The following is a 24,724-nucleotide window of genomic DNA, read 5'->3' as shown; positions in this document are numbered from 1 at the left end:
TAATTTTCAACATTTGTTTTACAAGATTTTGAGTTCCAAATTTTTCTCCCTCCTTCCTTTCCTTCCCCCCTCCCTATGATAGAAAGCAATCTGATATAGGTTAAACATTTTTATTTAAAGTTTTGAGTTCCAAATTCTATCCCTCCCTCTTCTCCCTTCCCCTTCCCTGAAGTAGTAAGTGATCAGATATAGGTTATACATGTGCAACTGTGTAAGACATTACCATATTAATCATTTTGTATAAGAAGACTCAAAAGGAAAAAAATGAAAGAAAGTGAAAAATAGCATGCTTCAGTTTGGAATATTCAGTCAGTATTCAGTCAATATCAGTTCTTTCTTTGGAGGTCAATAGTATGTTTCATCACTAGTCTTTTAGAATTGTCTTGGATTATGGTATTGCTGAGAGTAGTTGTCATTCACAGTTCTTCATTGAACATTATTGCTGTTACTGTGCACAGTGTTCTCTTGATTCTGTTCACTTCACTATGCATCAGTTCATGTAAGTCTTTCCAGGCCTTTCTGAAATTATCCTGTTTGCCATTTCTTATAGCACAACTATACCACAACTTGTTTAGTCATTCCCCCAATTGATGGGCATCCCTTTGATTTCCAATTCTTAGCTTCCACAAAAAAAGCTGCTATAAATATTTTTGTATAAATAGGTCTTTTCCCCTTTTTTTGGATGTCTTTAGTATATAGACCTAGAAGTGTTATTGCTGGATCAAAGGGTATGCACAGTTCCCATAATTTAATGCCTAAATCAGTGCCTTTCTCCATAAGGCCTATCTTGATCACCTTATAGTTGGTATGCCTTCTCTCCTTCCTGCCCCACCTCCCATAACACTTTACCTAAATCCCTGGTATGAATTTGTCATGGAGAGATAACATGGTATAGTAGAAAGGAAGCTAGATTTGAAGTCAGGAGACCAGGGTTCAAATATTATTTCCGTTACTACTTCCTGCTTTGTAGTGATGTGGCCATGGGCAAGTTGTTTCATCTCTCAAAGACACAGTTTCCTCATCAATAAAGGGGATAATAATATTTATACTTTCTCCCTCACAGGGATGATTTGAGGAAATGACTTTGTTCATGTAAGGTATAGTTATCATGTATTGTTTTGTATTTTAATTATTTATGTCATTTTTCCCTGCTTGCTTTTGAGAGCAAGGATTATTTCTTATCTCAACTATGTCTTCCCCTACGACCCAACACACAATTCTATGAACAAAGAGTGTTCTGATGTCACTTCCAGTAAAGCGTTCTAAGATGATATCATTTGTTGATCCCCTCCAGTTAGAGAGCAGTAAACTGAGGCCTATGAAGACTGTGATAATTATTTTCAAACAGTGTTAATGGTTTTATATAAGTTTGAAGAAACTTTTTGTGGCATGCCAGAGTACTTTATAGTTGGTCATATTCCAGCAGCATTTTTATCAGTGATTCAGTTTAATATAAGTTCTATTAATTACATTTGCAAATCATGCACAGTGAGGGGAGTGGCTCATATATTGAATGCCAGAATCAAGATTTAGAAGGTTGTGATGATAAACAAACAAGATGAACTTTACTTTGAGGGACCTTCGATCCCATCCATGTGGATATTCCCTCCAGTAATGTAATCCACAGTGCCCCCTTCCCCTCCTCTTCCTTCTTCTTCTTTTTTTTATGTTTTTGGTTTTGGTTTTGGTTTGTTTTGTTTTAGTGAGGCAATTGGGGTTAAGTGACTTGCCCAGGGTCACACAGCTAGTAAGTGTTAAGTGTCTGAGGCCGGATTTGAACTCAGGTACTCCTATGCCAAGGTGGTGGCAGTGTCAAAGGAGAGAATGGGGTATAGAAAAGAGATGTTATAAAGGGGAAACCAAAGGTCTTGGCAACAGATTGGACATCGGAGTTGAGAGTGTGAGGAATCTAGGATGACGTCTAGTTTGCAAGCCTGGGTGACTAAGAAGATGGTAGTACCCTTAACAATACTAGAGAAATTAGGAATAATGGAGGGTTTGGGGAGAAAGAATCAGTTTCAGTTTGAACAAAAATACTATAATGTTTCCCAAATGCAATACAACTCATTTTCCTTTCCTTACTTAATTCTGGGACCAATTCATTGTCATTCTCAGTATATATAAAAGAAATATGTGTATGCTGTATATTTATATGTAAATAGATCATACATAAGATATTTTTATATATACATATACACATACATACATATAAACATGTACACATACATATACGTACTGATAGCCCATCAGCTCAAGGGATTATCTATCCAATTACATGTCATAGTTCTGGGAAATTGACAGTCTTTATGCATTTTGTTTTTCAAGGGTAGATTATAAGGCTGAATACTTTTTTTAAAATAAAACTTTTTTTATTCCACCAACTACTAGTCTTCTCTCTGAAATTTACCTAATTATATATATATACATGCTATCTTTGCTGAGGCAAATGCTTTTGGGATGTTCTGACTTAATATGATTCTTGCCAGGCTTTCTGGAAACCTTTTTCCCTCCATTGAATCTTACTGTTTTATGAGTCATTTCAATCTTGTCCGAGTCATTGTACCCCATTGGGGGTTTTCTTGGCAAAGATGTTGGAGTCATTTGCCACTTCTTTCTCCACCTAATTTTCCAGATGAGGGAACAAAGGCAAACAGGGTTAAGTGACTTGCCCAGGGTCACATAGCTAGCTAGTAAGTGTCTAAGGCCAGATTTAAACCCATAATGATGAATCTTCCTGACTGCAGGCCCAGCACTCTTTCCATTGTACCACTTAGCTGCTGAAGATAAATATAAACACCTGAATTTCTGGTCTGTTTTTTAAAAAAACCAATTATACAAGTATAGGATTGAAATTATTTATGAAAAAATTTAAGATTTTTAATTGACTTACAAGCTTGATGTGAATCAAAAAGTTATTGTAGTCTTAAGCTGAAGTAAGTAGAAGTATAGATTCTGTACCCATACATAAGTGAAGTGAGGAGGTCCAATCTTTGTTATTAATGATTTCAAAACATTCACTTTTCAATCGCTTTGTTATTATTCTTCCCATTTACATTGTTGTAATAATTGTGTGTAGTTTTCCTGGTTCTCTTCATTTGCAATTACTAGACATCTATTTTGTTTCTAGTTCTTTGCTACCACAAAAAGCACTGCTATAAATATTAGATATAGTTGAGAACTTTCGTTTTCCCGTTGTTCTCCTTGGTATTTATACCCAAACACTGGAATCCTTGGGTCAAATTCTGGGTTGCTTTCTTAGCATAATTTTTTAACATGCTCTCCAAAATATTGGCACCAGTTCACAGTTTCACATTAGAGTGCCTTGTCTTTCCACAATCCCTCCTATATTGATTTGTCTTTTGTCATCTTTGTCAGTTTGCTGGGTGTGAGGTGAAACCTCTGAATATGATTTTCATTTCTCTTACTGTTAGCAACAGTGCATTCCTTTAGATTATTGTTAGTAGTGTTCAATTCTTTTGAGAATTGTTTGTTCTTATGTTTTGACATTTCTGTATTAGTGAGTGACTTTTTAGTCTTACGTATTTCTTTTAAAAGGTTTCTTTTACTTGTTCTTGGCTATCAGAAACCTGTCAAAGATATTCTATACAAATATTTTTTCACTGGAAACATTTTAACCTAGAAACAACTTTGGGAAGAGACAGGATTTCCATCTTCAGATGGCTGAAGGTGTGTCTTGAATGAATGAATGTAATAAAAGTATTTACCAAACATCATAAAGTGTGCTAAGCTCTAGAGATACAACTAGAAAATCAATATGGTACCATTTCTCCCAGGGCTCACATTCTAAATGGGAGAAAAAACACATTAAGGGACTTTAGCTGTGATTTAGTGTACAGATGCAGAGTGGATAAGAAGACTGCTAACTCATCTCTTTCCACCAGGAAGTAATGCAACTGTCATTGCCTAGAAGTTCTTACCATGCATCTGCAAATCATGTAGCAATAACTGGGTGTCTGAAGGCCATGATCTGGTGGTATTAATGTTCAGTGGCAAGGCAAAGATCTTCATTCTTACTGGAAGAATTATAGTTGGTGACTCTTTTCTCATCCAAGCACTATGAGCTTCTATGCCTACTCCACAGCTGGAAAAGGAAAGGGGGGCGGGTTAAAAGAGGCTCAACCTTGGGCAGCGAGGTGGCACAACGGATAGGGCACCGGCCCTGAATTCAGGAGGATCTGAGTTCAGGTCTGGTCTCAGACACTTGACATTTACTTGCTGTGTGACCCTGGGCAAGTCACTTAACCCTCATTGCTCTGCCAAAAAAAAAAAAAAAAGATGCTCAGGTTAAGCAAGTATTTGGTACAAGAGAGTCATAGTGGAGTTAAGGTTCTGGCTTCTGTTATATGGCTTAGGGTGGGGAGGTAGTATTTAATCATGACAGAGAATGTGGAGGGGGGGGTCAGGGCATTGGCAGGAAGGTTGCAGGAAGGGGCTGGCTGCCTATAGAACTTGCTCCTCTTTTGAGCAGGCTGAGAAAAAGGGGAAAGGATTTTAAGGTTCCTATTTGGCTCAGATATCTTGTGTTCCATTCACCCCCATTTCTTATAATCCCTGGTTTCCTTTTAAGATTCAAACACTGAAGCCTTTACTAGTCCTTCACCACCACTACCATCCCTACCATTCCCTGGCCAATGGCATATTATTACACTTTCTTCTAAAAGAATCTCATTGTGCATTTTCCATATAAATTTACTTGCATATTATCACTGCCTCCCCACCCCCCTACTCCTGTAGCTGCAGAATTTAAGTTCCTTGAGGAAATGAATTATTTTATTTTTGTCATTTTATCCTTAGTATAGTGCTTGGCCTATAGTAAGTCTTAAATAATACTTGTTGATTGGTTGTATAACACTAATTAAATTTACTCAATATTTACTCCATAAAATGTTCCAAAAAGTAAACTGGTTCCAGTGCTTTGAACTTTCAGTTTCTAAGGCCCAAATGTTAGGTCATTATGAGGAAAAACTGTTTAATAATTAGAATTATTTATAAACAGAGCAACCATGGGGCAGCTGGGTGGCGCAGTGGATAGAGCACTGGCCCTGGATTCAGGAGTACCTAAGTTTGGATCTGGCCTCAGACACTTAACACTTACTAGCTGTGTGACCCTGGGCAAGTCACTTGGCCCCAATTGCCTCACTAAAAAAAAAAAAAAAAAAAAGATAAACAGAGCAACCAGAATAAAGTTGAGTCAACAAACATTTATTAAGTGCCTACTGTGTACTAGACACTGTGCTAAACTCGGTATACAAAGAAAGGCAAAAATGGCCCCTGCTCTCAAGGAACTCACAGTGAATGGGAGACAGCATGGAAACAGCTATGTACAAACAAGATATATACAGGATAAATTGGAGATAATCTCAAAATGAAATCACTAAGATTAAAAATGACCAAGAAATGTTTCTTCACTTGAAGGAAGCCAGGAAAGCTAGGCAGAGATGAATAATGAGAACTTTCTAAGCATGGGGAACAGCCATTGAAAACAAACAGTTGGGAGATGGAATGTCTTGTGTAAAGAATGATTGCGGTGAGGCCATTGTCACTGAAGTGCTGAGCATTTGGAACAGAGTAAGTTATAAAAGGGTTGGAAAAGGTAGGAAGGACCATGTTATGAAGGACTTTAAAAGCCAAACAGGATTTTCTATTTGATCTTGGAGGTAATAGGGAATCACTAGAATTCATTGAATAGGAGCAGACCTGTGCTTTAATAAGATAAATTTGATAGCCAAGTAGAGGATGTATTGGAGCGAGGAGAAACTAGGTTATACTGGAGTAGGGAGAGATTTGAGCCAAAGAGTTGAACAAGCAGACTATTACAGTAGTCCAGATATGAGGTAATGAGGGCTTTCATCAGGATGGTCATCATACAGAGGAGATAAAGGGGTATATATGAGAGGTGTTATGAGGGTACCTTGATATGTCCAGTAGTCAATTGGAAATGTGAGACTGGAGGTCAGGCGTGATATTCGGGGTGGACAAACATATCTGAGAATCAGCTGCATAGAGAAGATAATTGAATCCATGGGAGCTAATAAGATCAACCAGTGAAATATTATAGATGGCAAAGAGGACCCAGGACAGAGCCTTTAGAGACACTCTTGGTTAGAGGGTAGAACCTGGATGAAGGTAGAACCAAGGAAAATGATAAAAGTGATTAGACAAGTAGATGGAGAACCTGGAAATATCAGTGTTACAATAACCTAGTGAAAAGAGGGTTATTGAAAATCTCAAAGGTAACAGAAAGGTCAAGGAGATTGAGGGTTGAGAAATAGGCTATTCATTAAATTTGGTCATTAAGAGATCATTGGTAGGGGCAGCTAGGTGGCGCAGTGGATAAAGCACCAACCCTGGATTCAGGAGGACCTGAGTTCAAATCCGGCCTCAGATGCTTGACACTTAACTAGCTGTGTGACCTTGGGCAAGTCACTTAACCCCAATTGCCTCACAAAAAAAAAAAAAAAAAAGAGAGAGATCATTGGTAACTTTGGAGAATGTTCTCCTTCCCTGTAAGTATTAAAGTACTTTCTTTTATTTTTCCTAAAATCCTCTTAAACTTCAAGTCTTTAATCACCGCATGTATAACATTTTTTATTTTACAGACTGATCATATTCTCTCCCAGCATTCATCTTTTCCCCTCTAAAGAGTCTTGCTCTCTTTAATTGGTTCTTATATATCACATCTCCTGTTACTTTGATCATTTGGGTTCCCTTTCTCTGAATTTTCTCTAATTCCACTATGTCTTTCTGATTTGCAGCTACCAGAACTGCCCATTATATTCCATGTACAGCTACAATGAGGTTTTTAATTTATATTTATTTAACAGAGGCAGTCTTATGTTTAACTTTCAGGAAAGTTTAGTGTGGAAAAGTTAAAGGTATTAATGGTCAAAAATAAAAAAATTTTGGATTGCCTATGAGTTTCTTTTAACTGTGTGATCCAATTTTCCCATATTAGAGATAACTGAAATGTTGTTTTTTTTGTGACTGATATGCTTAATAGAAATATCTCATACAAGCTAGTATATTTGGTTACTTGACCTTTAGTTAATAACAAAGCTTTTCTGAAGATGTGATTTACATGTTTTACCCTAAAATGTGTTCCATATCCGTATCATATCTATCAACTACCACTCATAGCTCAGGCCAACCTGCATCACTAAAACAGCAGAGTGCCCTGAGGGAGAGATAGAAGGCAGCATGTGCCAGGAAAGTCAAGCTACTATCGTCACCTGGATCGCCATCTTGCTTCAGAATCTGATGGAGGGGCAGCTAGGTGGCACAGTGGATAAAGCACCCACCCTAGATTCAGGAGGACCTGAGTTCAAATCCAGCCTGAGACACTTGACACTTACTAGCTATGTGATCCTGGGCAAGTCATTTAACCCTCATTGCCCGCCCCCCTTCCCCCCCCCCCCCCAATCTGATGGAAACCCAAGAGACTCTTGAATAGCATTGCTTCCAGCCCAGTCCTACAACTTTCATCCTGGGAATCAAACACTATTGATGTGCAACCTGGCAACTACTCCTGCTGGTGCTTCATCAACAGCTACTGGGCGGTGGCTAGGTGGCGCAGTAGATAAAGCACCAGCCCTGGATTCAGGAGTTCCTGAGTTCAAATCTGGCCTTAGACACTTGACACTTACTGGCTGTGTGACCCTGGGCAAGTCACTTAACCCCCATTGCCCCGCAAAAAAAACCAAAACAAAACCAAAAATCAAACATCAACAGCTACTGAAGACTCAGTTCTTGCCTCTATAGTTAGTCTTTGGCATGGGCAAAAGGTTCTACATCAGAAACTGACATGATTTTATCAGTAGAAATTACATAAAAGAAGAGGTATTAACCTTCTGCTTTGCTGCTAAGGGTATTAAGGACCATGATACCTTTTCATCTAACTTGCTTCAAAAACCTTCAATGTGCATTATCTTCTTCATTAGAATTTGAGCTCCTTGATATCTGGGATTTTCTTCCTTTCCTAATTATATCCCCTAGCACTTAGTACAATGTTTTGCATATAGTAAGCAGTTAATAAATGCTTTTTTATTCATTCATAGTCTCAGAATATCCTATTTATATAAGGTTTTCATTTTCACCCAAGGAAATACAATAAAAAGGAATGTTACCTTTTCTTTTCCTCTTTCCTTCTTTGAGCTGTTTTCTTTTTTTCCTTTTTTTTGGCTGTTTTCTAAGGTTTTTTTGTTTTTTAAGTTTAAAGCTTACATAACTTAGTGAGAATGTTATATGTTTTTATTATTTAAAATATATTAACATATTTGATCACAAAAACTGTCAATCTAATTTACTTGGCTACGTGGATCACTTTTCTAAAATGACGTTAAATTATTGAATATATAAAATTTAATATGCAGGGATAAAATTTACTTACTCTTGTTCTATATAATAAATCACAAAACAGAAATGGAAAAGTAATCTCTTTCATCAGTTTGGTTTCATGTCATTTTTCCCACCATGGTATCTTTATTTTGGTGTTCTAGACTATAAGATATTTTGATGTGTAGGCATGTCTTACACAACTTTATATTGGGGTGGGGGGGGGGGCGCAAGGGAACAGAAGGAATAGAAAATAGTGACCTAGCTTTCTGTGGGTATATGCACCACCATCTATATTCTCGTTTTTTAGGCCACTTGTCAATACTACAGAATGTTATAGCTACAATACTAGTGTTTAAGTTTAATTGCTGAAGAGGAGTCTCTTATTTCACTTAGCCAAAAAAAAAAAAAAATCCTGGAGCCTGTATTTTCCTCTAGGTATACTCAGTCTCATAGTAGAGTATATATATTATATACATCAGAGAATTTTACAGATGATTTGGTATAGCACTTCAATATTATTTTTTTTCAATATTATTTTTGTAAATATTCTACTGCTTATTATTTAATAGGTGATAATGGTCTGCCAGTCATTGGTTACATCTGAATGGATGTTCAGATTTTTGCGTAGTACATGAGTTATTTTATAAAGTGCGTGTTGGGTTCTTCAAGGTAAGGACCCCTCAGTAGCAATGACAGTCAGCAAGAGTCAGAAAAATATTGCTATCATTTCTCTACTGTATGGTCTCCAAACAGGTTAAGTGACATCTCTGATTTTATTTAGGAAAGTGCAGTGGATAGAGGACTGGCCCTGGATTCAGGAGGACTTGAGTTCAAATCCGGCCTCAGACACTTGACACTTACTAGCTGTATGACCCTGGGCAAATCACTTAACCCCGATCTCCCTGCAAAAAAAAAAGAAAAACCAACAAAAAAAAAATTATTTGTGGTCTGATTCTTATAAGACACCTGATTCAGTGGAGTGCTTTTATTTTTTGAAGTATGGTATTTTTCCATTAACTAACTTGACTTCCTTTTGCTTTTGGCTTTCTACCATGTTTTAACAGGCTCTCTCTGGGGGGTAGATATCATAGACGCTTCCTATGGCTTTGAGCAAATCTAGCAAAATTTTTTAAGTGGGGTCCAGTTCTGTGTTGCTATATCCTGTGCTTGCCACTAAGTGAATATTTTAATCATTCTTTAGATGATTATTTAATAGTGTATTACTTGAATAATAATAATGGAGTAGGGATAATAGATTTAGAACTAGAAGGAACCTTGGATTATCTAGTTCAACCTTCTCCTTTTATAGATAAGGAAACCACCATTGAAGGTGACATAATAAATAGCAGATCCAAGATTTGAATTTAGCTTTCCTGGCTCCAAATCTAGTGGTCTTAGAGAATTTAATATTACATTAGGAATATCTACTTAAAATGTCTATGAGTTTTGGGCAGCTAGGTGGCGCAGTGGATAGAGCACTGGCCCTGGATTCAGGAGGACCTGAGTTCAAATGCGGCCTCAGACACTTAACACTTACTAGCTGTGTGACCCTGGGCAAGTCACTTAACCCCAATTGCCTCACTAAAACAAACAAACAATGTCTATGAGTTTTATTATCATTTGTAAGTAGGAAGTAAAAGTATGCTATGTAGAAGATAACTTTGAGCTATGTAACACTTCTATAGGGACTCTTTTGGTAATCTATTAAAGTCAACTTCTATCATTTATAGAAGGAAAAATAAGAATGCAGGGATAAAAGATTTATAAGAAGAATAAAAGATTAGAGCCATATTCTAGCACCAGTTAAATTCCCCTGTCATTTTGTTTGGTTGGGGGATTGGATTATTTTCTCAGGTTTTTTTTTGTTTGTTTGTTTTGCTTTTTAAGCTTAACATTTATATAATTGAGTGAGAATGTTATATGTTTTTATTTGGAAAAATACATTATTTAACATTTGATCATTAAAAACCATCCATCTAAGTTACTTAGCTACTTTAGACCACTTTGCTAAAACGATGTTAAATTGTTGACTATGTAAAATTTACTTCTTTCTGGCATGTTTCTTGTTCTATTTAGTAAATTACAAAACAGAAATGGAAAAGTAATCTCATCAATTTGGTTTAAATATTCATTTCTTAAAGCCATGTCATTTTTTCCCTCTATGGTGTCTTGTTCTTTGTGTTAGTGTTCTAGAATAGAAGATACTGTAATGTGTAGTACAGAATACCTGGAATTAAGTATTTGAAATGTTCCTTCAGTTGATTGAGAGACAGCATAACATAGTAGTTACAAGGCTGGCCTAAAAGTCATAAAGACCCATGTTCATATTCTGCCTTCTGACACATACTTGCTGTATGACCCTGAACAAATTGTTTAACCTTTAAACCCCAGGAAACTAAGACTCTAAGTTGCAGAGAAGATGTTAATTTCTATTGAAATGGAGTTTCTTCGCTTTGAAGTTCCCTATACTTTGGAAAACATGTTGTTTGTCCTTCATTCTCAAAAAGGACCATGAAACATGTCATGACTGGCAATGAATTGGATTTAAGTGAGGAAGGGCTGTGTGCAAAGTTACCAGCCTCACTTTCTCTTCCAGAGCCATCTGGGTCTAGTGGCAAAATTTACATCCGGATGGCTGGAGATGGCCCAGATGTTTAAGGCAATTGGGATTAAGTGACTTGCCCAAGGTCAGCTAGTAAGTATCTGAGGCTGGATTTGAACTCACATCCTCCTGACTCCAGGGCCAGTGCTCTATCCACTGTACCACCTAACTGCCCTTTGAGACATAAATCTAGTCCAGATCTCTGTCTCAATATTCAAAATTATGCCTAAATAGTACAATTTCTGGATTTTAAATCTAATTTCCAGAGGTTTTTTTTTTTTTCAGGTTCTGCTTAACATATCTTGAAGCTTCATATTTACAAATTTAAAAAATCATTTACAACTCAAATTACTTTTTGTATCAGAATTGCTCAAAGGGGGGAAAAATCCCTACTTTAAACCTAATAAGATTTTTTTTTTTAATCCTCTTTAAGAGTTTACAGCAGGGGCAGCTAGGTGGCACAGTGGATAGAGCACCGGCCCTGAATTCAGAAGTACCTGAATTCAAATCCGGCTTCAGACACTTGACACTTACTAGCTGTGTGACCCTGGGCAAGTCACTTAACCCCAATTGCCTCACTTTAAAAAAAAAAAAAGAGTTTACAGAAACAAGTGATATTTTATCAGTGGAAATAAATAAAACTAGTGATTGCCAGTATTAACAACTACCCTCCCCTTCTCCTCCTTTCCTCTCTCCTCCCCCCATGCTAGGACTGTTGCATTTTCCTGCTGCTGAATTACAATAACTATTCTTTAGGCCATCTTTGCCCTCTCCTCTCCCCACTGGAGCCCTATCTCTCAGTGTTAGATATTAATGTTGGATTTTTAAGGTGCCTAATAATTGGAGAATATGAGTTTGACGTTTTAATTCAGAAATTTCAGTAAATCGTTTAGGAAGTGGTTGTTTATATATTTATTTCTACATTAAGTACTTTAGAATTTGATTTTTCATCATTATCTATGCAAAGAGCACAATTTGACTCAAAAAAGTATCTTGGCATTTGCCCTTATTACTCTCCTTGTTGCTATGTGTGGTTTCCTATGTTTTTCCCTATTTCCTTAAAGAAACATCAACTTTGAAAACAGTTAATAGTGTTGAAGTTCTGAGATAAAACAGTTCTCATTTTCAAATCAAGTGTCATATGAAGACACGAGTGTCAGTTGTTGCTGGGACCTGTTTTTGACTCTTCTGAACCTTTGCTGGTTGTGGTTTGTCTGGCCATCACATGATTTCTCTGAAAATTCCCCCTCCCCTCCATTTCCAGTAAACTGTTTGAACAGGAGTGAGTCAGAGTGAAACCAGCTTCCCTGTAACCACAGGGCTTGTTCAAGAATTTGTCAACGTGGACTCTAGAGGGTTTGTATTAAACTTGGCTGTAACTGCTTTTGGTTCCATAGAACAACTTCCTGCCATTGGGAACAGATTACTTACTTGTTTGCAAAGAGTTAAACTGGTGAATTTTGGTAGTGAGCATTGGTGACACATGTTAAACACATCTTTCTAGCATCACTTTAAGGCGTTGTCCAAGGGAGAATGCTTCACCAAGGTTTTTCTTTTCAGAAACAAAGGACTCCCCCTTTGGCCACCACACCCAGTCACAGGCAGATATGCTCTCTTCTTTTTCAGTGCAGCCATAGAACTTTACACACTTCACATAACGCTGATTAAGTAATTTGTAGCAGTGGTACACAAATATCCCTATAAAACATATTATGGTTATAGATTGTATTCTGAATTATAGGGTCTCCAGAAGTTTCTGTGTGGCCATAGTTTTTAAATGTGGGTTCTACAAACTCTGTCACAGACTGCCTATAAAACTTCCCTTTTCTAGGCCTCATTTTCCTCCTTTAGTAGAAGTAAGGGTTTTAGACCAGAGCAGTTCTTCAGAACTTCCCACTATATAATTCTGTGATTCTTTTGGGGATAGAATTATACTAGTTCCATAGTTCAAAAAACTGCGCGTTACTTAGTTCCTTCCTTCTGAGACTACCCCTAGTTTACCCTGTCCAGATCTTATTTGTACATAATTGTATGCATTTTGTCTCCCTGTTAGACTTGTGAGCTCCTTAAGAGCAGGACCTTTTTTTTAAAACCTCTCTATATTGCTAGCACTATACACCAAGTAGGCATTTAATAAATTGTGTTAACTGGCAAAGCAAAAGGATATTATTTATGGTGGAAGCCTTAGTGCTCCCAATCCAAAGGAAGTTTTTGCTGTATTTTGGAGGAGAATGGGACAAGTATTTATTTAATGCCTACTATGTGCCGAGTACTGTGCTAAGCACTTTAAAAAATATTACCTCATTTGAATACAACTATATTATTTCTTGGACCATCACTCATTTTCCTTTTCTGGTCATTCCATTTCTTTGCTATTAACTGTGCTGGACAAAGAAAGACTTGATATTTCATCCAGCCCACTAAATGGGTGGCCACCAGGAGACTTGTCTGTACATCGTACATTCCTGAAGTCTGATGCAGCCAATTGTTTCTACATGTGTATTTCCATTTTTAACCCTGTTATCTTGGGACAGAATGTGGTAACTTAAAAACAAAATCTAGTGGAAGTCCATAAAGTCATATTTTAAAACTTCCTGGTTTTCAGTAATAAATTAAATTTAGGTAGCAAGAGTATGTGAATAAGTAGACAATGTGGAAATGAACCAGTTCCTTCTCTTGTGGAAGAGCATGCCAAAGACAAATGGAGTTAATAAGATGTTTTAAATGTTTTAATCAATATGTGCTCACTGACTTTGTGAATAGCAAAATCAGAAGAACACTTAATGAGTTATGTGAAAGCAATTTAAAATTAGAAATTAAATTATGCCTTATAAAAGATAATGATGGGTTAATACATGCAAAATATTCACAATGACATTGTGAGTAATAAATATTTAAAGTTTTTCTTGCTAGATGCTTTAGACATTAGAAACTGAATATGAGTTTTATGCTTGCTTTGTTCTATTCATTTCCACACCTGGTTACAGATATGGAAAAAAATAAGCATTGTGTTGCATTAGGTTGGTTACCTTTGTTAAACTAATTTAAAGAAAATTTTCAGGTTTGTATTTCAAGCACCTTTTGTAAAATGAATTTAGAGAGGCCTCCTTTACTGAAACTTGGACAAACCAATTCACATACCTCCCTTGTGTTCACTTTCTTGAGTCTGCAAATGAGTGCTACACTAAATACAGACTCATTCACTGTTACAATCGCTGAGTACTCCTAAATGTCCTGTCCCAGGACATGAATCTAAGGTAGGACAATTGCCGTAAATGTTTAGCAGAAACGTAGTTAATGGAGGGAAAAAATACATTCATATCTAATTACATAATATGTTTTTGAATAACAACTGATAAACATGTGGGTAACAAGGTTTAATTTATTTAATCATCCAAAGTGGTTATTTTATTCTATCCTAAAGTTTCCCTAATTATTGGCAAGAAAGTCTTAACTAATTCTTTTTTTTTTTTTTTTTTAGTGAGGCAATTGGGGTTAAGTGACTTGCCCAGGGTCACACAGCTAGTAAGTGTTAAGTGTCTGAGGCCGGATTTGAACTCAGGTACTCCTGACTCCAGGGCCGGTGCTCTATCCACTGCGCCACCTAGCTGCCCCTTAACTAATTCTTAAGGCCTTTTTAACCTTTGGTGGAGAAATCAACTTAACGGAAAACGAGAATGCTCATACTGTAGATATGGTTGTCTATCCCATGTCAGTTTCAGAGGTTAGGTACCCCAAACATTCCAGTTTCTTTTAAATACACCCTTCATTTTTTGAAAAAAATCACATTAATAATGTCTTTCTCTGCATCTTTGGTGAACTGCACTGACCAGAATACAGAATTTTCCAGATGTAGATACACTGAGATTTTGGTTAAAAGTCAGATTTTTTTAAATGTGTTTCAAGGGGCAGCTAGGTACCACAGTGGATAAAGCACCGGCCCTGGATTCAGGAGGACCTTAATTAAAATCCAGCCTCAGACTCTTGACACTTACTGGCTATGTGACCCTGGGCAAGTCACTTAACCTTCATTGCCCTGCCCAAATATAATGTGTTTCAGTATCTTATTAATAACTGTTGTTTTGACTACTCTAGAACATCAAACTGATACTTCAGGAAACAATCCTGTGGTCCTTGTTTTAGGTCTTAATAGATTCCTTATAACCATTATCCTATACATATAGTTTGGATTATTTTTCTCTAAGAACATTACCTTACACTGAAACCCTGTCACTTTACGATTTATCTCTGTATTTTCTTAAGAGTTATATGTCATATATATGGAAATTTCACTGTGTATAGAGTTGACTGTTTATAAAATAAAGTTGATCCTAACAGTGATCCTTGAGAAATCCCAAAATTTATACTTATTCCCTGAAAAAAGTTTCCATTTATTTTGGTTTTCCATTACCTTTCTCTATTTGCGTTTCCTCTCCATGACAAAACAGTTGACCAAATCCCATAATGACTCAATTTTAGTAACCTTTGATATTTCCTTCAAGTTCATCACCAGGCTTTTAACTTGTTCTTTCCCACAAACTGTAACTATTGTAAATTTGGTTTTTGTGGACTTGCAGATTCAACCACCTGCATTTCAAAAAATCTGTCAGAAGACCAGAGAAATCTGGTGATTTGTTAATTGTGACAACCAAATCCTCAGTGAGTAAAGGATTAACCCCCCACATAAAACATGATTTAAAAAACTAGATCTGCTAAAGTATGGGTAATTGTCTTTCTGTTAAGACATGAGGAATCATGTGGAAAATCTTTTGCTTTATCCAGAAAAAAAATGCATTTATTATTCCACAGGCCTTCTTTTTTCTTTTTTTTGTGGGGCAATGGGGGTTAAGTGACTTGCCCAGAGTCACACAGCTAGTAAGTATCAAGTGTCTGAGGCAGGATTTGAACTCAGGTACTCCTGAATCCAGGGCTGGTGCTTTATCCTCATATGCCTTCTTAAATGTTCATTCTGGTAAGATCTTGTATACTGAGAAACTAGAGGGACATTGATATTTTACATACTCCAAGTGATTTTACATTGATCCATTTTACATTGAGGCTGAAGGTTAAGTGCCCAAAGTCATGTAGATAAGAATGATTCAAATCAAAGAAGCATGATATGAATCCAGCCCTTTTCTGTTTATTGTGTGACCCTGGTGACATGCTATGATGGCAGCTACATGGTGCTGTGGATAGAGCCCAAGGCCTAAAATCAGGAAAACCTGAATTCAGATGTGTAAGCCTGGACAAGTCATATAACCTCTGTTTGCCAGTTTCTTGATTGTAAAATGAGAACAATAACAACACCTACCCGAGTTGTTGTGAAGATCAAGTGACTTAATATTTGTAAAGTGCTTAGCACAATGTGGCTCATGGCAGGTGCTATAGAAATATAAATTTTGTGGAATGAAACATTTTTAATATTTAACTCGGTGCCTCAAGGTTCTTCAGTTGGGCATTTCTGCCAGAGGTGATCTTATTATGAACACTGACTGAAAATTCATCTAATCAGATATATTACTGTATTGGATGTCACATTATATCTATTGAGATTTCAAAAAACTCATCTAAGCACTTTAGTCTCACTGCTTCTAGGTAAACATTCTCATTTCTTAGAAGAGTTCTAATGTTGTTTTCCTGAAATCCCATTCTGGAATAAAAGAAGTTGTTGAAATTTCCCTTCTAAGAAGTCATCTCTTCTTCTTCTTGTCTCCTTGTTAAGGGGAAGTGATGTTGAAAATTACTTCCAGTGGAATGAACATTTTACTTTAAAAACATAAAGCTTATCTTTTCAATGGAATTTATTGAACCTGTATATTTTGCTGGGAGAGACAAAATCCAAATTATTATCAAGTTCATTATCATGCATAACATTCCACTAGGCTCCCAGGAGGAAAGCTAAAACTCTCATATTTTCCTATGAAAACCAAACTATCTTCCAGGTATGATAAATGTCACTATAAATGTGACATGGAAATAATATTGAAAGTTAATTTGATGATCAGTCTATTTGGAAACCCATCTGCTTCTGCACACCTACCCAAAGGGACTCACAACCTCACTGTTGTGGCAGAACAGTAAAGTCTATTTTACCCATAGAGGGTTAAACTTTTTCAGAATTTAATTTTTAAAAAAATAAAATAAACTATTTGGGGCATTTCTCACAGAGTTCTTTGTGGGGGATATTTGACAGGAATGCCATATGAACTACCACAGAGATAACTGTCAGATATTAGAAAGTACATGTGAATCAGAAAAACTATCTGAATTTTGTTTTTAGGTTTATTTAAATTATTAAATTCAATTGACAGCGTAGGAATTTCTTACTACTTTAGAAAACAATTAAGTCTTTATTTATGTCTCAATTTTAGTTGCTTAGATATTTGTGAGCAGTTATTTTGCCCTATAAATGTATTTATTTGTATTTATGATTAATTCTTAATTAGAAAACTATTTCCAGAATTTATTTCTGAAATGTACTAATTAAAGTTACTTGCTATTACTATTATATCATGGTAGTAACTAAAGTTACTGTTAAAGTAATATGAAAGTTACTCCTTTTAAAGCAGTTGAAAATTTGTGCTCTGGCTTATTAATATGTAGGAGCCCAAATAATCTCAATCAGTAATTTGAAAACTAGTGGCATTTAAAACAGTCTAAATTTCTTTCCATGGTTTGGTGCATAGTTCAGTTTCTAATTGTTTTCATTTGACACATGCACATTTTATATTCTACAACCTATAGGTAGCAGTTTGAAATTTTTTTTTACTACTTTGTTATCACAGACATTTTATTCCACCAATTTAGTGATCTCTGAAATTCTAGGACTTGTTGCCTAACCACAAACAGTCTTTATCCTATAAGTGTGTTTGGGTCCATTGTACTATAATAATAATTTTCAAAAGCCAGAAGAAATTAAATACTTGTTTGGCTCTTTTTAAAATAGAGCTTAAGGTATTTAAAGAGAACCATCTCCCCTTTGCTGACTAAACTCTAAACAGTCTTTATAATAACTTTAAATGATTTTGTTGCATTTGGGGAGTTCTCAAAGGGGAAAATGTATATTTAAAAGTTATTGTGAATTAGAATTAAACTCAAATTAATTTTACTATGAAAGTGAATCTTATAACCATGGTAGGAAAAAATAAAGGCTTAAGAATTTTTAAGCATGCTTTCTAGGGATACAGACCTCATTATTATAGATTGTTTTGTCACAAATGTTTACAAAGAACAATTATTTGAACAGTTCTATACCTTGAATAAGTCTCATTGTATAGTATGCTTTCATTGTTGAGATGCTTAAATTATGTTATTATCATAGTTTGTTACAAGTTAATGTTTTAGCTATTTTCTCCAGCTCTAAGATAGTCTACAAGTTTAATTAATTATTATTATTATTGTAAATTTCCATTCCATATTTAGAATTAGCCACAATTAGAACAACTTTGAATTAGGATTACACAATTAGGAAGCAAGCAGACATTTTGAATGGTATTTTTGTTCTGGCATGAACAAAATGGCCGTGTATTTTTTGCACCCAATAATTCTACCTGGCATTGAATGAGTTTGTCTTTGCCACTTGCTATTGCCATTGCCATTAATTAAATTATTGATTACTTTGCCCAGAAAAGAGCTGAGTACCTGTTCTCAGGACAGTGCTGGTTCCACAGAAAAAGAATCATTGTGTAATGGAGAAAGGCAGCTAACTCCCCAAAATCTTGGCCATTATCAATATTCTCTCTCCAATATTAGAATGTTTCAAGATAGCCCTGACTTAGGGATATCAATGCATAAATAGGATTGACCAGAAATTACTTGAATAAGATCAGGGATTTCCTGATGCTTTCAAAGCAGTTTCAATGTTCACAGTCATACTTGTGAGAATGCAAGAGCTTGACATGAATATATTGTAATATGGCAAATGTGTTCTTTCACTTATTCATATAACTCGAATATTATACTTTGAAATGTAGAAATTATGCTTTGCAAGAATAGTTTTAGACATGAATGGCATAATGAGTTTTACTTTTTCTATCATCCATGATATGTTAAAGAATTTGACTGGTTGGACAGTAGTTTGGATGAAATAACTAATGTATATAATCTTTAGTATAGAAACAAATTCTTCATCTTTTTTGGGAAAGGAAAAGCTATTGTGATAATCATAGAATTGTACATATTTATAGAGTATTTTCCTCTCCAATAAGCTTGTGATATAAGTAATCTGATAACTGTTAGCCGTTTTATGAATTAAGTATCTCAGAGAAGTTACATTGTTAAATGTTAAATTAATTGAGTGGGGATTGAAGGCAAGGTCTCAGTTTTCCTATCCATAACAATAAAGAGGCTGAACTTGATGGACTTTAAGTTCTTATTCACATGACCTATTATTCCTTTTTTTTACTGTACTGAAAAGTCTTAATGTTTTATAGAGTTAATGACATAAACTTTAATGTAGGGGGATTAAAAAAGAATGAAATTCCTTGAAGACTTCTTAAAAATAGTCGCGAAAATGCATTGGTGGTATAATAGCACCCAAATTGACCTCGTAGAAAGTTATTTTCTAAAAATGATTCAATTAAAAATATTTTCCCAAAGCTTTCTTATTTTCTGTGGAATTTCAATATTGATTAAGTAAATTTTCATTGAAAAATCTTTTCCCCTTTCAATGAAATATCCTATCACTAGCCTCATAATAATTTTAATACTTATTTTTACTTATGTGCCTATAAATCTAGTTCTTTGGGAAAGCACATGTTAAGCAATAGTATGAAATAATATTCCCAATCTTCAGACCTTACTTGTCTCATTTTTGTTGTCAATCCTTGAAATCTGATGATTAATCCCAAGTAATAAGCATTTATAGTAATTTTCCTCAGTCTGTATCCTTGTAGTCACTACAAGTATGTTCCTCTAATTCCCCACCCTTAAAATCTGAAGCATGGTGACATGGAAGGAGAAGTTTAGGGGAATTGAATCATAGTCAAATAAGGAGATGAGAAGAAAGGCTAGAATCATAATGTTGGGTGGGGGAATCATTTATTTACCTGTAAGTAACTGGATTTTAACTTCTAGAAAAAATGTAGAAGGGGTATGAAATTGCTAACTGTAAAAGAATGCATCATTAAATATAGTCTTTGTTAATGTTACTTTCCTCTTAGGCATTTGAATTGTGAAATAAGTAAAAGTTGTGAAACTGGTTTATGTATGCTGAGAAATGAAATTATTTTAGGAACTTTTCTTTAAAATTTACCCAGCTTTTTGAAGAATTGGGGAATGCAAATTGAGGTAGTAATCAATATGATTTTGCTATACTCTTCCTTTAGTATACTGAAACTATAAATAAGGCTAAACTCATTCCAACTAAATAGTTTTGATATTGTTTTAAATTATTAATGACATTATGTTTTAAATGCTATTTAACATAGATAATATTTTTATCCTTTATTCCTTAGCTTATTTAATTGAAAAGCATATATACTTAAAATAGTTCTTTTTGACCTTTAGAGAAACTAATGAGAATAACAAGATTATATTAATAGATACGAAATACTTCTCTGGAAATTAGCACTATAAGAAATGTAACACAGAGGCTACCAAACTATACAGAAAGTAAAGAGTTCTGAAATCCTTTTATGAAAAATAGTTTAGAATTTATTAGTCTGCAAATAAAAAAGCACTTATTGTATTTAGGTAGTAAGAGAAAAATGTTTTCAATAAAGGTAAGACATTAAAATATTTCATCAAACTAAATATGCTTTTGGAAATGAAATTGGCTTTTGAATTGTAGGAATTAATGTTCATCTAGAACAGTCTTATGTTAGAAGGTTACCAAAATAAGTTTGAATGAAAAATAATAAAAATTTTCTTGCTATGTTTATGAGTGTAAGGGTTTTTAAAAATTTGTTTTTTTGCTGTATTAACATCTTTTGGTGTTGGTACAAATGATATAATGCTGCACTAAAAGCCCTTGACCATAATATTCCAGCACCGATATCATCATATAGAAAGAAAAAAATAAAATTTTGCAAATGTTCTAAGGTAGATATGCTACTACTGGTCACTTGCTTTTTTATGAAAACTACACGTTTTACAATGTTACATTAAAAATGTTCTTCCATTGTTTAATATGCAAATATAACTTTAAATCTGAGGGCATTATGAAAAATTTAGCAAAAAGTTATAGGAACTGAAAATCACAGTTAGTGTATGTTAAATTCATAACACAATTTATGAAATCCCTTTAGCAGGTCCCCCTCCTTCTAGCCCTAGCCCTTTCCTTTTAAAAGTAAAAAGCCACTTAACTTTCTTTAGAAGAAATGTCAACTTCAAATACAGAGACAAAATATTTCTCCCTGCCTTGGCTTGGAGTTCTGGTTTAATTTTTTCTTCTCAGCCAAAATTATTTTTTCTTTAAAATTTTTTTTGTTTTTACCTCACTTTTATTTTCAAATATGTCTCCCTTTTCTTCCAAAAGAGCCACGTCTCTCATAACAAAAATAAAGAGAAAGAGAGCCATTCAGCAAAACTAACCAGTATATCAGCCATGTCTGACATTATGTGTAAGTTTCTACACCTGTAGTCCCCCACTTTTACAAAGAAGGCAAGGATATTAATTAAAAAAATATATGGCATTATAATAATAACTAAGGATGTATCCATACAGACAAGGATTCTGTTAAGTCAAAAGAGGCTTATGTACTAAAGAAAAGAAATAGCCCCCTTACCACTTGGTTTTCGTAATAATATTTGCCTTATTAAAGAATTTTCCTTCTTGTATTTAATTCTTTGTAATCCCTGAAAAAAAGTTGTTGTGGGATTAAAGATGTTTAATCTTGTGGGTGTCTGGATGTGGGTATAGTCATCACTTGTTGCATAATTTAAATAAATGTAGTTATTCATGAAAGAATGCCATCAGCTCTAAGTGCTAATAACATCCCTCCCTACCTCTCACAGACAAAGGATACTGAATCTTGGGAACTGATTGTTCCTTGCTTTTATTCATGAATTCTTGGGGGGGGGGGAGATGATCCATTACACTTTTTTTTCTCTCTTTTACTTGTACATTTATATATTGAAATATATATATATATAAATGCTGTAATAAAAGAGGAAGTATTTCCAAATGTGCCTAAATGAAAAGGTTAATAGAAATTGTTTTGTAAAGTGGGAATTCTATGATAAAACCTTTTCTGCTGCTTAAATTGTCATCACAGGAACATTTATTAATAAATTACTTTCAAGGGATGTAAATAAGAAAGGCATTTCTCTAAAGTTTTTGAATTAATGATTAAAATTGAGTAGTTGTATTTTCTAATTCACTTGCAGCTGCTATTTGGTTACATAAAAATATTCCTAATCGAAATATCTTTTTTTGTTAATAATTCAAATCAGAATAAATTTAGCAACTATTCTAGGAAATACTGGCATAGATTGACAAGCATAAAAACATGAATTTTTTTAAAGTATGGCAAGAGAAACTTTTTCTTGTTTGTAGAAGTGCTTTTAAAAACATTTTCTTTTTAAGATATTAGAGTGCTCAACTGAAACTTTTTAATAAAGTTTTTATCTTGAGCCTGGAAGTGTTAGAGGAAAATGTCTTTGCCCCCTAGTAATTCAACATTGTTTAGAATATATATTTGCTTTTGAATCTTTTTGTAACAACTCCTTTGCTTTATTTTAGAATATAATATTTTTAAATGATTAATTGCCTTTCAAATTAATGTATTTATATAACTTGTAGATTTAACATAATTTTGTTTTATAATTGTGGATTCATTAACATTGATGTTAAAATAATAAGATTTTAATTTCATTGTTATTTTTGAGAGACTATAAGTGTAATAAAACTTTTTACATTGAGTATATGTATACTTTACTTCAAAAAAGGACATCTTTATTCTAATAGAAAAGGTGATTTCTATCCTCACTTAGAAATAAATCATAAATAAATAAAAAAAGAGAATCACAAATGACAACTACACTGAAGAATTAAGCTAATGATTAATTTTTAGTGGCTATTTGGAACCCGAAAATGTTTATTCTTAATTCAATGACAATTTCAGAGAATAATTTTAATCCTCTTTGATTTTCTGACTACCATCAAAAGAACAGAAGAAGGAATAGTTTCTGCCTCTATTATTGTGATGGTTTTTTTAAGTAGAAATAGCTGTCATCTAATTAATTCTTTGTATAAATGTAAGCTTCATAGGTATATGTGATGATTTTTATTTTCTTCTTTGGTTTGGAAGAAAGTTTTCCAATTTCTGAACACTCTATCTTACCTAAATATTACATTTGTTATTTTATTAGAAACGTTCATGGAAAAAATTAGGTGTTAAATCTACCTTTTAAAAAAATCAATTTTTTTTCACATAAACACAAATTCTACTATGGAAATAGAAAGTCTTTGTCACCCTCATCTATAAGCAGTAAAACCTATGGGTTTAAAGTTTACTTTTTATTCATTAATCTTTTTGTATTTCAAGTCTTTCTATGAAATTTTTTTAGGTTTCATATTCATATCCCATAGAACCACTAAGTCTCTACTGTACTCTTTTGCCTTGAATGTTCCATATAAATACAATATATTGGTACCCTATGCATAGATACTTTTCCTTGTGGACCTTCTCTGTCCATGAGATTCTTGAAAATTTGAAAGTAAGTTCTTTTGAGCACTGTTCATGAAGGATGGGATTCAGACATCCTGCTTCTTGTGGTTTGGGATTAAATTAGCTGTCTGCCTTCCTAGATCTGACCAGTTGAAATGTGCTGATCATTGGGTCCTAGCAAGATTGGAGTCTTTGTTAAGTTGTTGGGCCACAAGGGGGAAAGGATTCTTTAAACATTTGTAGGTGTGATGACACAATAAAATGGTTCATGAACCATTAACCAATTATTATTAACCAATCTTTCTTTTCTTTCATATTACCTGCTCTTTTTAAAGTGCTGTTTTAATGATATCTTCACAGTGGATAAGAATAATTAGAATTGTATGATGTTTTATAGTTAGATTCAATTAACAAAAACCTGGAAATGGCCACATGGTAAATGTTTTTGAGATTTCAATGTGGTACATTTATATCTCTGTTGCTCATCAGCAAAAGTGACTTTATTAGAGATCCTAGAGGAACCTTATTATTTTGAACCTAATTAGGAGAAATGTTATTAAACACAAAATAGTGAAGTTCATCCTCAATTTGATGTTTATCAAATCAAGATAGAGTTTCTCTATAAAATATGATGAATGTTTGATATAAAAGATTGACATTATATAGAGTCCATTTCCATTCTTTAAACCATGACCTTCAGGTTTTTTCAGTCCTTTTGTTAATCTTGAATATTAAAGGTTTCATCAGATCTTTTTACATCTTCACTGTCCAAATAACATTTTGCTTAGCTTCATGGTGCATACTCATGTTATGAGATGATACAGCATACTTGACAAAGAGTGTTTTTTTTTCTCATATTATTTATTAATATTAAAAAATGTTTTTCTAGGACTTCGCATCTCGGGCTAAATTAGCAGTTCAGAACATGGTACAGAAGGTTGGATTTTTTGGAATTTTGGCCTGTGCTTCAGTAAGTGAATTTTATGAAAAATGTGAAATTTCAGCAAATGGGAGTTTGTGTTTTGATGTTATTTACCTTTAAAGATATACTATAGAATGAACAAAAACAACTTTTCTATGCCTCCAATTCTGCTTTAGTTAATCATTCATCTTGCTCATTAAATGAGCTATTCTCTATGGGGTTAGATGATGCCTT

General features: G+C 34.3%; 1 protein-coding gene across 4 annotated transcripts in view; it reads left to right on the top strand.

Moving 5' to 3' along the window:
• The window catches only part of VMP1 (vacuole membrane protein 1), a 132,976-nt gene that overhangs the window by 69,106 nt on the left and 39,146 nt on the right, over nucleotides 1-24,724 (top strand). For all 4 annotated transcript variants that reach the window (XM_044000867.1, XM_044000868.1, XM_044000870.1 and 1 more), the window contains one exon: nucleotides 24,458-24,538. In XM_044000867.1, coding sequence (XP_043856802.1) covers nucleotides 24,458-24,538 — 81 coding nt within the window. The remainder of the gene's footprint in view (nucleotides 1-24,457; nucleotides 24,539-24,724) is intronic.

Source organism: Dromiciops gliroides, chromosome 4 (genome assembly GCF_019393635.1).
Source record: "Dromiciops gliroides isolate mDroGli1 chromosome 4, mDroGli1.pri, whole genome shotgun sequence".
NCBI lineage: Eukaryota > Metazoa > Chordata > Mammalia > Microbiotheria > Microbiotheriidae > Dromiciops > Dromiciops gliroides.
Note: the sequence above shows the minus strand (reverse complement) of the source record. Positions and strands in the feature narration are given on the sequence as shown.